The 13,460-nt window shown below is 45.3% G+C and overlaps 1 protein-coding gene across 1 annotated transcript in view; it reads left to right on the forward strand.

The window, feature by feature from the left end:
- Positions 1-10,625: 10,625 nt before the first annotated feature.
- Positions 10,626-13,460, forward strand: part of ppfia2 (PTPRF interacting protein alpha 2) — a 115,642-nt gene continuing 112,807 nt past the window's right edge. Inside the window, exon 1 of the mRNA XM_076111573.1 lies at positions 10,626-10,871. Coding sequence (XP_075967688.1) covers positions 10,626-10,871 — 246 coding nt within the window. The remainder of the gene's footprint in view (positions 10,872-13,460) is intronic.

Here is a 13,460-nt window from a genome sequence, read left to right on the forward strand (position 1 = left end):
CACTGATTCACCTTAAGGACAAGATTCAGTATGGACACATCAGCTGGAGACATTTCAGCGTCAAGACGGAAAGGATGGAATGATTCAGAGCCGCTGTCAAAATCTTCTCCATGAATGAAAATATGCGCGATTAGTCATCTCTAGCTTTAACTGCAGAACGGCCTCCTCAGAATTTTTTTTTAATTTTTTTTACACCAAATTTATAAAAAGAAAATAAAGCAGAAATAATAGCATTTACTCCTTGATTAGGATAACAAATTGTCTTTCATTGCCTCTTGGAGGGCGAGTGGCTCCAGATGCTGGATGTCCACTGACAGCACAGTGTTTCAAGAACAGCTGTTATTACGAGCAATGAAAATGTGAGATTGAATTTATTAGCTTTTCATTCAGTCTTTGCACTTGTCTGCTGGACAACAATGACTCACGGGTTTCCCTCTCGGCTACAACAGATGGCCAAAAGTACGTGGACACGCAGACACCACACACAAATGTGATCAAAATCATGGGCACTAATCTACGACAGCCTTGGTAGTTGCACAGCCTGTTATTTACGATGGAGTGTGATTGTTTTCCCCCCGCATCCCGCCCTACTCTACCTCTGATTGGCTCTTACTTGTTGCCTCCTTTGGAGGATTTGTTAAGTTTATTGCACATGAACAAGATTGGTGGAGGGTTGGTGGGGTTATTGACTCCAGATGTGGATGGTTTCAGGAACTATTTTCTTCCAACCGTAGTTCCTACTTGAAACTGCTCACAACAAGCTCTGTGGATTATCTTGAGTAACCAGATTTCTGCATAAAGACGATGCCGTTAGGTTTTTCAAATGTCATTTGGCTCTTTGAGCACCACAAGCCGAGTGCCATTATGTTCCATTATATTGGAGCGAAGGCAGACATCTCTATGGCCGATATCTCTGAAACTAGGCAACTCACACCAAAACAAACTTGATTGATCAACATCACGACAGATAAGAGGAAAAATATGTATTTTTGATTTTGGGCTGAACTGTCCCTTTAACCATAATGTTGATACGGCACACTGATTACCAAGACATTTAAAAAAAGGCACAATGTCCTATATTTATTACATCAAGAAACATCTGCAATTCACTAAGCTCCTGTCACAATATCTTGAACAAAATCCTATTAAAAAAGAGTCAACCAATCAGATTCTATTTGAGGATGTTATTGTCTATGAGGACTGGACTATAATTACACAATCAGAAGTGAGCCGAGGGATTTCTTTCATTCCCAGATTGTCTGGAGGAACAGGAGACAATAAATGCAACTGCCAGCGACCCAGAACAATCCTAAATACTTGTGTATTTGTAACTCGGCAGAGACCATGTGTGTGACAGGAGAAGGTGAGAGTAGCTTCAAGTGGCTGCTGCTTCACCGACACTGGAAGCAACCGGATGTAAAATCGTCACCTTATTGGTCCATGAGCAGGAAGTCATTTAAAATCAGGATAAGGAGATTATTTTTAGTTTTTGCTTTTTTAAAGCAAATATCGAGGTACTTTTATTATATTATTTCTAATTTTAGAATTCTCAAATTTGGAGAAATACCGGAGGACAATCTCTTTTATTATTACTATTTGTTCTTATTATTAGCATTATTATGTCTACACACACACAGAGGAGGGAGGGAGGGAGGATTGCACAACTGCAACTTTAAGACTCCACACTGCTCCCCTCCGCCAGCTCCGACAATGGTCTTTTCCAGCTCCGCTTATCACAGCAGTATTTGTACCATGCCATCATTTCTTAACCGGTGTGTGTGTGTGTGTATGTGTTAGCGCGCGCGCGTGTGTGTGTGTGTGTATGTGTGTGAAAGCAGCCCCGGAAATCAAATGTCATTACCCGACGCGGCTAATTTGGCGATCATCCCTGCTCTTTTGCGTTTGGACAATGCCAGCGGCGGGGACCAGCCGCACCTTGACGATCGGATCCGCGGCGTCGCCGCTCGCGCGCGCTGAAGAAGCCTCCTAGGATTGTCCGCTGGATGGTAGAAGCTACACAGCCTGCAGAGACCGCAGTTGTCACTGATCCGCCGCCGGCAGAGCCTCCGCTCCCAGTAAAGGAATACATTGTGAGTATGCACACTGTTGCCGCCGGTGTCGCGGTGACCTACATTGCCCTCTTCCAAGGTGATTTTTCCGCGGTGCCCTCATCCTCATCCTCGGCTCTGGTGTGGTGATGTTGGAGGAGCAGGAGGCTCCTCGTGTGGATGGATGGTGCATTTAACCTGAATATTTCCTGTGTGTGTGTGTGTGTGTGTGTGTGTGTGGTTGACATTGTGGGGGCTTTGCAGGGGAAAAGAAACACGGCCGGCTGTCACAGTGGAGAGACAGAGGAGAGAGTTAAGGGGGGGGGGGGGGTGCAGACAGAGAGGCTGGCATGATGTAATGCACTTGAGACAATAGCCAAGGATTCTCCCCAATTATCGTTTCAGAGAGTGAGGGGGAGACGTTACAGACCTGATCAGCGCCGCAGTCAGGCGCCTCGTGTGTGTCTGTGTGTGTCTCATAACAGCAAAAAGAGGAGCTGTCAGGGGGAACAGCTGCCCCTCCTATAAACAATATTATTACCGGCTATTACAGAGATGCAAGCAGGGAGAGAGCATGAGAAGCCTCTCTGTCATCCATTCCCCATCTCCCACCCTTTCACACACACACACACACACACTTACACATGCTAGTGTACGTGAATGAATGAATGAAAAAGGCACACACACACACATGCCGGCTTAATTTGACGCTAGAAGGTTAACCGCCTGCAGGCGAAGCTGTGATCCTCCTTCCCCATCTTGCAAAAATAATATTAACATTAGCCAACCTTGACAATAGAGGAACACGGAGATATTTGCATTTGCGTTCCCGCTGAAGTTGTGGCACTAGCGGGATGCTTAATTTAACGGTTTTGCACTAAGAGTGTGACTTTCCAGTGATGCGCTGCCTAATATGTCTGGTGTGCAGACAAAGCTTTTACTGCCCCGAGGTGTCAGGCAGAGGGGTGGCTACCTGTGGCAGGAGCTTTTATGCCCCTACACAAGGACAGGTTTGACTTCAGCCAAACCCTCCATAATGAGGGAGGTAGGATTCAGTCGAATGCAGGCGGCACGGTTCAAATCCGTTACAACCTGCAGCTTTATTGCTTTTTTTTTTTTTTTTTTTGTAGTTGTGTGCTCACCTCGATCTGTGATCTTATTCAATCTCTATCGATTGATGGTTTGCATGACCTTGCTGCAGGGGATTGTGGGCGATGTTGGAGGCTCCACGCCGTCCTTTCATGTGCATGCAGACTTATGTTCAGCTGAACACACAGCCAATGAAACGCACATCAGAAGACACAGAACCTCCCTCTCACAGATGCTCCACATAGGTAGAGGTAAAGCGCACTCAGACATATGGACACACACACACACACACACACACACACACACACACACACTTGATGCACAGCCTGCTCTCCCTTTTCCCTCCTCCCTAATGGCAGCAGGCTGGGTGTAACTCTACACCCGTGCCATCCTCTTCATCCCATCTCTGTCTCATTCAGGTTTTTACCGCTCAGTGTGTCAGTGTTCACGCGAGGATGTCCGTCACGGCAGAATACACAAAACTGTAATTCGTGGTAGAATTTGCTAATGCGGAAGCTAATCTTCATGTACTTTTTCCCCCCCGACTAATCTCTATTAATGTTCTGCTGTGCGGATCTCATCATGTCGTTTGTGATTTGGGCTGATGATAACTGATCTTCAAGGGATCAAAGCAACAGTTGTTGGTAGATGTCGGGTCCACGAGGGTGACCGTGAATCTCAATGTAGAGAGGCACATGACATTATTTTGATTAAACTACATAGATAGATTGGAGGGTTAGGTGTACAATGTGGCATTAATTTACATGTGGTGTGTTTTCAGATTGTTGTGGTATATAAAAATATAATATGATAAAAACATAGGCTCCTGCACACTGGCAATAATTAAGGTTGATCGAAATAAAACCCTTTTACTTTGGAGAGAAGAATATCATTTAAAAAATATATTTTCTTCTTCTTTTGATTAATAGACGTCGCCCTTGAATTATTTCATTGCCTTAAATATTTTTCTCCCCCTGCTTCCTTACCAGGTCTCTTTTCTACATGTGTGCTTATTATCACCTGCAAAATTAAACACCTGACAAAGGTCGTTGCACCAAAACCGATTATATTTCACAACTTGACAATTTTTGTCACCTAATATTACCCAAATCTCTCTGAAAGGTTTCCCTACATGTGACGTCTAAATGTTTTTTTCTAAGAGCCTTCGGCACATTGCAGGAATACAATTCTTGCAGGGAATTTTTGGTCTCATCCAAGTTCTAAGGGAAATATCTGTCTCTTACGCTGCTAAATACAACGTTTTGAAGATATAAGTATTTGCATCAAGACAGTCACCGTGTGTAACTTTGAATTTTAGAGTTTAAAATGCAGCTCAAGGCGCAAAAACAGCCAAACAGTCAAAGCTACTGCCCTGCTTCAAACTAGTCACATGACATTGTGGCTCTCATGGCTCAATGGAACATTTTTTCTTGTCAGAAGAACATGGCCAGTTGACATCACTCCTCCCGAGAGCCTTGCACTATATTGCATTGACCGAGATATTCACCCAAACCACATCAACATCACTGTTCCTCATGCATGACTTGTTGCATCGCCCCGGAATGTAGACTGAGTGCCATTGTATGTCCCCGTGTGTCTGTGATTAAATAGAATAGACTTGAATCATAGTTTTCTTGGCAGGCGGTCTCTTGGTTGTAAGAAGTCTCTCTGGTGCAGGGAGCCATATGAATGGGATTTTTTTTTTCAGCGCTTATGAGTGTGCCATGCAATCTGGTCCGTTCCATTCACAAAAATGCTGTGTCGAACTTTTCCCACCTGTCGGCCTGATACGGGATGCCAAAGTGGGGAAGAGCGGCATGCAACAGCTTTGCCATTACCCCTGCTCATCAATGCAGTCTGTAGACGCACTTTGCACTCACTTGCGTGCCAAGAAATCAAACGCAGACATTATTTAAAAGTGGAATTTCCCAGTAGTCGGCTCCCCTGACGACCGCAAACCGACGTGTGTAATCAGCCTAGCGCTTCTGGTACTGATGTGAGGGGAGTGCATTATCATCAAAACAATTTGGTCTAACATTCTTATTCATGTTGCGAGGAATGAACCTAATGAGGTGTTGCAAACGTTTGAAAAGTTGACCTCGCGTTTTATAAAAGATTGGTTTCTTAATGGGCTTTTTTCGGCCCAATTCGTTTTTTCTTTTCAACTAATTCCTAAATGATCATCTTGCCTAATGAGTTACATAGTTATGCATCCCATGCTTTAAACACACTATTAAATAATGCCGGTTTTAATTTTAGCCGCCTCCAAACTCGGCTCAACAAGCTTACAGTAGTACGGCTTATCTCCAAAGCCACAGAGTGTCCGTGTTCAGTCCTCTGCTTGTTCTGCACTCGCTCGCTCCTCCGCATGTCTTTTGATGTTTCCCAGGTGGTGAATAGTGCTGAATTTGCCTCACATGGCCGTATATTGCTCGGGAGCGTAGCGCTGTTTGGTGTGCTGCTCCTTATCTACTCGCTCAATTGTTCCCCATTAATGAGATTAACTGAAGACATTCAGGAAATTAGCCGCAGTTTGCTGATTTGTTCTTCCCAAAATGGAGTGGCGAAAATGACATCTGTCCCATATAGCAGCTCCCTGCCTGCTTCTGTTTACCTCCAGGAACTCTCAAGCCAGGGGTTTGTTGTTCATTTTGTCGCGTTTGTCATTTTAAAATAAAGGAAACCATCTTAAAGGTATCTTTGCACACGCTGCCTTCACCATGGTGATGGTGAATAAAAAAGGCAGACATTAATCGCAGGTCTGCGACGAGACATGAACTCTGGTCTCCTGCATGAAAGTCACGTATGCTCATAGACTGTAAATAAGAAATGGAAGTTGTCACCGTGAGGTCACCCATCGGTTTGTTGACTACCGTTTCGAAGCTTTGAGTTTGGCATTTTGGCGGTCGCCATCTTTGTTTTTTAGAACCAGAAGTGACGCGAGAGGGTGAAGCTAAGTACAACTGAAAGCTGAAGACATTTTTAGGTGACCAAAATGTTGCAACTAACTGTCATCAACTGAAAACACACCGTGAAAGGGTTAACGTTCTAAGAAGAAACACAAACAACTCCCAGATCGGACAACGCCATGCCAGCGACCTGTCAATCACAAGGTAGCCCCGCCCCCAAAGCATACCCTGCCTTGTGGTCTATTTGACTCTAAATGAACATCATGCTGTATTGAAGAAGACTTGAAACTAGAGATTGAGACCATAACCTCATGTTTACAATGTTTACTGAGGTAATAAATCAAGAGAGAAGTAGAGTCATTTTCTCATAGACTTCTTTACAACCAGACAACCAGAGGAGCCGCCCCCTGATGGCCACTAGTTAAAAACACTATTTCCTGCATTTGCACTAAAACCTGACACTGAATGTCAATGATGAGGTTGTCCAATATAGATGTAATTAGTGATACTGGGCTGCAGCAGTTAATCACTGTGGCTTTTAGATTGGGTCTCACAAGGTCCTGGAAAATACCCCCAAAAGAACCGTAACTGTTAAGGTTTCGCTGTAATCTTCTCATCAATTATACATGCCAGGCATTGCTTCCGCCTTTCTTTAGGTTGTGAGCTTGTCCGGCAACTTCCTGCTGCCAGCTAGACCTCAGCCTGGAGCCAGGTGTCTGAGCTCGGAAGAGGCTGCTCGGTGGAAGAAAAAAGGGACTCTAGATTTCTTGCACTGATTGGGAAGAAAACCTCACTCCTACACCGCTGAATAATTCATTGATTGGCATATGGCATGGAGAGAAAAGCCCAATGATCCCTGCCTGTCTGTCTGTGTGCATTTCTTATTGCATCTGTGGCCCACAATGTGTTCAATTGAGCGCGTTGCTGTTCCACCCTCCCGTGATTCCTGCATAATTTCAGACTCGCATTAAACATCTTTAACCAGCCGCACTAAATTCACTCACTTAAGCTTCCTCTTGTTTGTACAACATTTCCTACTCAATTGATACAAATACCAATTTCTCTCCGCGAGTATCATTCTGACAGATAAGATCCTACATGTTCAACGTTAGACATGCATTTATGCTAAGCCGAAGTCTGACACGCTAGTCGGGGCAGATTGCCTGCTGTGCGTCATCATAATGTGCCATGATGTTGCGTCGCAGAGGCAATGTGCGTAAAGAAAGACTCTCCGTCAGTCGTCGGCCTGTTGCAGGCGCTATGAATATCTGTAGCCCAAATAGCGGTCTTAATGAGGGTCAAATTGGCTGTTCAGCTGTGAGGAGGTGGTGTTGTCACTGCTAGCGAGCGCAATCGAGACAACATCTGCATCCCAGCTGGCAAATAGAGCTCTCAGACCACGTATACTTCACACTGCCCACTGTGGCTGATTAGTGTTTATCTATCCAAGAGGATCACACTAGCTCTTACCTGTCATCACTACTGCCGGCCTGCTTCACTCTGGAGAGAAGCTAATGACTTGCTGCTCAAACATGCTCGCCGCTGACAGTTTATGGCAAATATTGAGCAGCAGAGGAGCAGAATTTCCCCACAAAAAGAGGATGTTTGAAGAAAAAAAAAGAAGTGGCTGTTTTATCGCTGCATTTTGCTTCAAGGCTCTGCAGACAAGACACATTTCTCTGTCGAAGGAGACGGGCCCGATGCCTATTTCAATGACACAATTAAGCGGATGAATGTTTAGTTGAGGGATACGGTTTGCTTTCGGTGTTCAGGAAGGCCGCTTAATACGTCTAAGGGCGCAGACGAAAGCAGATCAGGCGGTGCACTTTCCCTCCGTGTCTATTGATTTTTCATAGACAGTAAAAAATGATTTGAGGGGCAGTCACGGCAAGATCAAAGCGTAAGGTGCAGGAACGGGACAAAAGGGGTTTGCACGTGGCATGAAGCAGAAAAAACATCCTCAATACACTTTGCTTTCCGCACGGCTTAAAGGAGAAATAAAACGCCAATAAGCAACTAAAGTGTGCCTGGCGTTTCAGGGCCTATTTGTTGGTTCGTTGTGGAGACCACAGTGAAATGTGGGAGACGTTCTGACCGCTGTTAGAGATCCCAAGTAAACGGGTAGATTTTAGAATTGACTCCTCAGAATGTGGCAAGTATGAGCTGCCATTTTGCCTTTCGTAGCTGCCATTTTGCCGAACAGGCAGAGAAATTCGCTAACTTCAGTAGGCATATACAAGTCAGATGGATGGAAAGTGGGAATTGCACAAAAGTGCCTCAGAAAAACAACTTCATATATATGAAAAAGTATGACCTGAGATCAGATTTTTACAAGCAACGCAAACATGTACAATCAACGTTAATACTTTTTGCCTGAAGTCTGTTTTGATATCCGCTGCCAGATGCCATATTCGTATGGATTTTAAAATGCAACCGGCACCTTCCTATCTGCGCTCAACTAACACGCATTGAGCCAGAGTCGAAAGGGGGGTAAATCACTACCTTCTACTTAAAATGCACCACCGGTGTCCCGGTCTGTCCGCCGGCTGGCCTGCTCTCCAAGCGGAAGGCTGGCATGTGCGGAGTGTCCAGCCAAGCAGCGCACAGGCCCGGGCTCTCAGGTCTAAACGGCAGCGGATGGCGGCTGAATGGTGAACTGGTGAGAGTCTGGCTGGGTGCCTGGGGGACGGTTTGGGAGAGCCCGTCTTATTGCCAGAACATGCTGGGACACAGACCTGCCATTATAACCCACCCAGAGGGGACCACGTCTGGGCAGTGGGATATTGAAAGCTCACTGAGTAAACCTGGCCAGGGGGGTCAACACACTGAGTAACTACTGTTAAGATTAAATGGAATATAAAAATATGTTTGGCTGTGCAATTAACATTAGTTTATAGCATCAATCATGCGTATTTGTTGTTCTAGAGGGCCTGAACAAAAATGACTGGGGTCAACTCAGAAATGTCCAAACATTACATTAATACGTGTATTTTTTTTATCTCTGCATACAGTGGAGAGATTGGGCCAAGAGGCAGTTAGCTTAGCTTAGCTTGTGCTGAAAACAAGGGGAAATGGCTAGCCCAGCTTTGTCCCTTTTTAATAACTTCAAAGCTGTCATATTCACATATTAAATGTTGTATTTTACACGTGTAATAAGAAAGAGAGACACTGTAATGTCATGAACAGTTAGCTCGTCAGTAATGTACCAAACGGCTGCGTCCAGTCAGTGTAAATGCAGGAAGTGAGAAGACCCTCTGCTAGGATGCTAGCTTTGCACAATTTTCATGCTTTGTGTTCACCTCGCCTCGGTAAATATTTCCAACCCATGGTTATTTGCAGCTTAGCTTAGCTTGCTTCATTACATGACTGATGTGTGACGACGCAAACCTGGCTCCAGCTCATGAGCCATCTTATCGGTTAGGATGACTCCGGAGGCTTTCTGCAGTCCCTCAGGGGAAACTGGAGTATGGTCTCACTTATCCACTATTGCATAGATGCGGTGTATTATGCAACTCGATCTGGTTCTGGGTCGTTAAACGGCACAAGCGTGAAATCTAGGGCAGAACGCCCAGCCTTCCAAGACGTCTCTGCAGCTCCGAAAGCGCCGGGGTGACGCTGAGCCGAGCACCAACTGTGTCGGGCCCAGTCACACACTCACAGCCATGCAGACAGAAATAGTGGATGGTAGACACTGATGTGGACACACACTACTTTTGCTATAAATGTTAAGATCCTCGCAATCCTAATTCTAACTTTAAGCCTGAATCTAATCAAGATATTGAGGTTGCTTTGGTATAAATTCAAATTTGTTGTAGTTTAATTTAGATTGTATATACTTTAGAAGTTTAACATCTGCGGCTCCTAAACCTGCGAGTCATGACCTGGTCATGAACTGGTGAGCTGTCTGTCAATCAACACAATGCATGGTGGGATACGTGCAGCCCGCTGTAACCCTGAAGGGGAATGTGTTGAAACCTAATTCCCAGCTCAGAAAATGCAGAACGATGCACCCTGCAGTTCCGTCATTTGTTTGCCGTGCATGGCGCCATTTATTCTGAAAGGGTTGCCGTTATATTGCTTCTGGCACCTTATGATAGCAAAGCTAAAGAGTGTCCTCCTTCATTTGATTCAACTGCCTCAGGTATGACCCGAGGGAATTGATATTTATTAAAATTGAATATTTATTATGCGATGCTGTCTCTTGCTGTTCAGATTTTACTTTTTTGTTGAGCGATTGAGTTGGTGGATTGCTTCAGATTGAGACTAACAAATGGAGGTTCATTTCCTCAGGGGGGTCAACGGAAAAGGAAAGAGTGTAGCAGGAAGTTACCTTAAAGATACAAGCATCTCGCCAGTTGTAATGCTTGATATAATATATATATGTGTATATATATATATATAGCTACCCTCTTGAGAGAGGACATTCCATCAAGGTCAATGGTCTAGCAATTGATCTGTATGCAAATCAACACAACATGCTGCTGAATTCAACACTACCTTTTCACTCACCGCACCACCGTCTTCATTTCCTGTCGAAACTCTGTCTAATCTCCGATCTCCCTCTCGTCCCAGCGCCAAGATGATGTGCGAGGTGATGCCCACCATCAGCGAGGACACGGCGCTGAGCCAGCGCGGCTCTCAGAGCACCTCGGACCCGGACTCCCACTTTGAGCAGCTGATGGTCAACATGCTGGACGAGCGGGACCGGCTGCTGGACACGCTGAGGGAGACCCAGGAGAGCCTCGGCCTGTCCCAGCAGCACCTTCAGGACGTCGTCTACGACCGCGACTCTCTGCAGCGCCAGCTCACCTCCGCCCTGCCGCAGGTAAGCCACGGCGATGATTCCGACGTGTCATTTCTGCTTTTACTGACATGCAACAAAGGTCCATGGCTGGAATTGAAACCTGATGTCACGGTCATACGGTGTGTGTGACGTGACTTCTAGGCCACCAGGTTGCCCGGCTCTGACCTAGTCTATCTGTGTGGCTCCAATTTGCCACGAATATTTTTGTAGTTTACGATAAAAGTGTTGTATAAAATAGCTTTTACGCAAGAGTTGAGCCACAGTATATGTAAACTCTTTAGTACAAAGGTGGAACGTCATAGCTTAGCCAATGGGACATTAGCAATAAGTGTGCAAGAGAGTTTTTGGTAGTTGCCAGGCCTGTTATTTACGGTAGTTTTATTGGGGTAAAAGGTTGCTGACCCCTTCTTTAGTCTCTGGTTGCACACAGTGTTTGGTTGTATCGCTTTGTTCTCATTTGAATTCCCAGAAACCCTTTCACCGGATGAACCACAACTAAATATATTCTTCCCCAGCCGCCAGTATCCTTTAAACTTTGAGGTAATCTTGCAGTACACCAGTTCATTATTGTTCAATGAATATGGCACAAACATTGTGTTTTCCACGAACTCGGGGTCTCTCGCTATGTAACTCCAAATTCCAAAAGAAATCATGCAATAAAGTTTATAGTTCACGGGGATATCAAGACAGTGGTACCGTTTGCATCAATTTAAACACATCTAATTACCAGTTACACTCCCGTTGCATAATGATGGTGTATTAAAGCTCTGGATAAAGCATAGTGTGTGTTAAGCTTTTGTTTTTTAGTCTTTTTCAACCCAAATGTCACATTTTAGACTTCCCCAAACAAAACCTGATTCATAATTCATAGTCGGTGTGAAGTCAACCGTGTCGGTCGTATGACACTGCAGGTTTTGCCTTTTTGTCTGCAGTCAAATCAGTGAAACGTGACGGAAACATTCAGCTCGATGTTTTGGTGCGGATTGTTAATTTTTGTAGCGATATGTGACAAAAGAAAAAGTCGTCGGTAAAGACTCCACACAGTAAGCGGAGATTAGCGCTTTCTGAAAGTGTGCCAGTAATTCCAGTCACACGCTCTCCCCAGCCTCCTTCCAGAGGGCTCTGGAGGTTTGCTGGTGCTGGTGGGAAGAGAAGGACTTTGTTCTGTAGCACAGTAATCCGCATGGTTTCAGAGACACAGGCGAGGCACTTTGCTTTGGCGTGATCTCACATTACAGCTTTAAAGAGGTTCGCAGTGTTAAACGATACCTCATATTTTCAATGAATCCAGCCAGAATTTCAATGTTTGCTCTTTTTTTTTTTTTTTCTTCCCGTCCCGTGGCTTTAAGAAGGACTTGCAGCTCTTTGTTGTGACGCGTGAAACAGATCGCTGGGTGTCGGGATGCTATAAATATGCCTTTTGCTAGGTTTTCCACTCGGATTCATCTCAGACTGGAGGTCTGAACTCGGGGTTATGCAGCTCATGCTTTAGCCTCGGGGCTTCTATCCTCCTCAGAAGTTACACAGTGGACATAATATACAGTTGAGCGGTACGAGGGGAAACAAATGGAAAACTTAAACACTTTAAAATACTGTTTATAGATGGTACACACAGAATAAAACCGAGCAGGGGTGTCGTAGCGAGGGGAAACGTGTGACTGACTACCCAGAGGCCCCAATCGTGGGGGTGGGGGGGCATGTATAGGGCCCGGAATTTTGTGCGACACCAATCACACCTCTCTTATTTGAATGCACGTCTTTCCCCATTCTTGTTGAAATAGCAAATTTGAGTCTCTCTTGCCCAAACATTCCCACCGCTTAATTTTCCCAGAGAGAGCGTCCAGGGCTGCCAAAGCGAAATAACATTTCCATTATCAGACGTACTCACTGTTATCCACCCGGCAGTGAAGGCTCTGTCTTGGCGCTGTGGTGATGTATGGGGTTGTCATTGTGTAATGACAGAGCCGACATATAGTGCTCTGGTGCCTTTCCTCACACCCGGCTTAAATTAGATGTCACTCCGAGGGCGGCGATCAGGATCCTCCCATCGCCGTCCCGGCACAAACGATTCCATGAATTAATCCGATGGCGTCTCATTGGCCCGCATGATATCAACATCACTCTTTAACGGTTTATGAAGAGGTTTGTTAGAGCTCGGTAATTACACCGAGGCATTTAGCTGAGGCAGAAGTGGCCCTGTTGTGCCTCTGTTTAATATGTGGCAGATAAGAGGTTGTGCTTGCAGCTCGGACAATACCAACGAGCTTATTTCACAGAGGCCGCCGTCACCTTTGTGCTGGTGTGTTGTGAATTTCTGTGGCTGTGATGATTTTACTGCATCTGACACCTCTTATTAAAACGAAATGAAAAGAATAAATAAAACAAGACGGGGGCCTCTTTAGCACAGATGTAATTTTGCAGCGACTTAAGGGGGGGCCGGCAGTGTGGAACGTTTCTCAGAGAATCATGTGGTGGGATTCTTAAAGAGGGCAATAGATAGCTCCCAGGTCTCTCTCCTCTCGGTGTGTGTGTGTGATTTGCAGAGGAGGTGGCGGATGGGAGGAGAGAGGCAGCAGAGCTTCAGAAGACAGAAGTGGCCTCATTTGGGGC

The sequence above is a fragment of the Anarhichas minor genome, unplaced genomic scaffold (assembly GCF_050575085.1).
Source record: "Anarhichas minor isolate MPS153535 unplaced genomic scaffold, ASM5057508v1 ptg000045l, whole genome shotgun sequence".
Taxonomy (NCBI): Eukaryota; Metazoa; Chordata; class Actinopteri; order Perciformes; family Anarhichadidae; genus Anarhichas; species Anarhichas minor.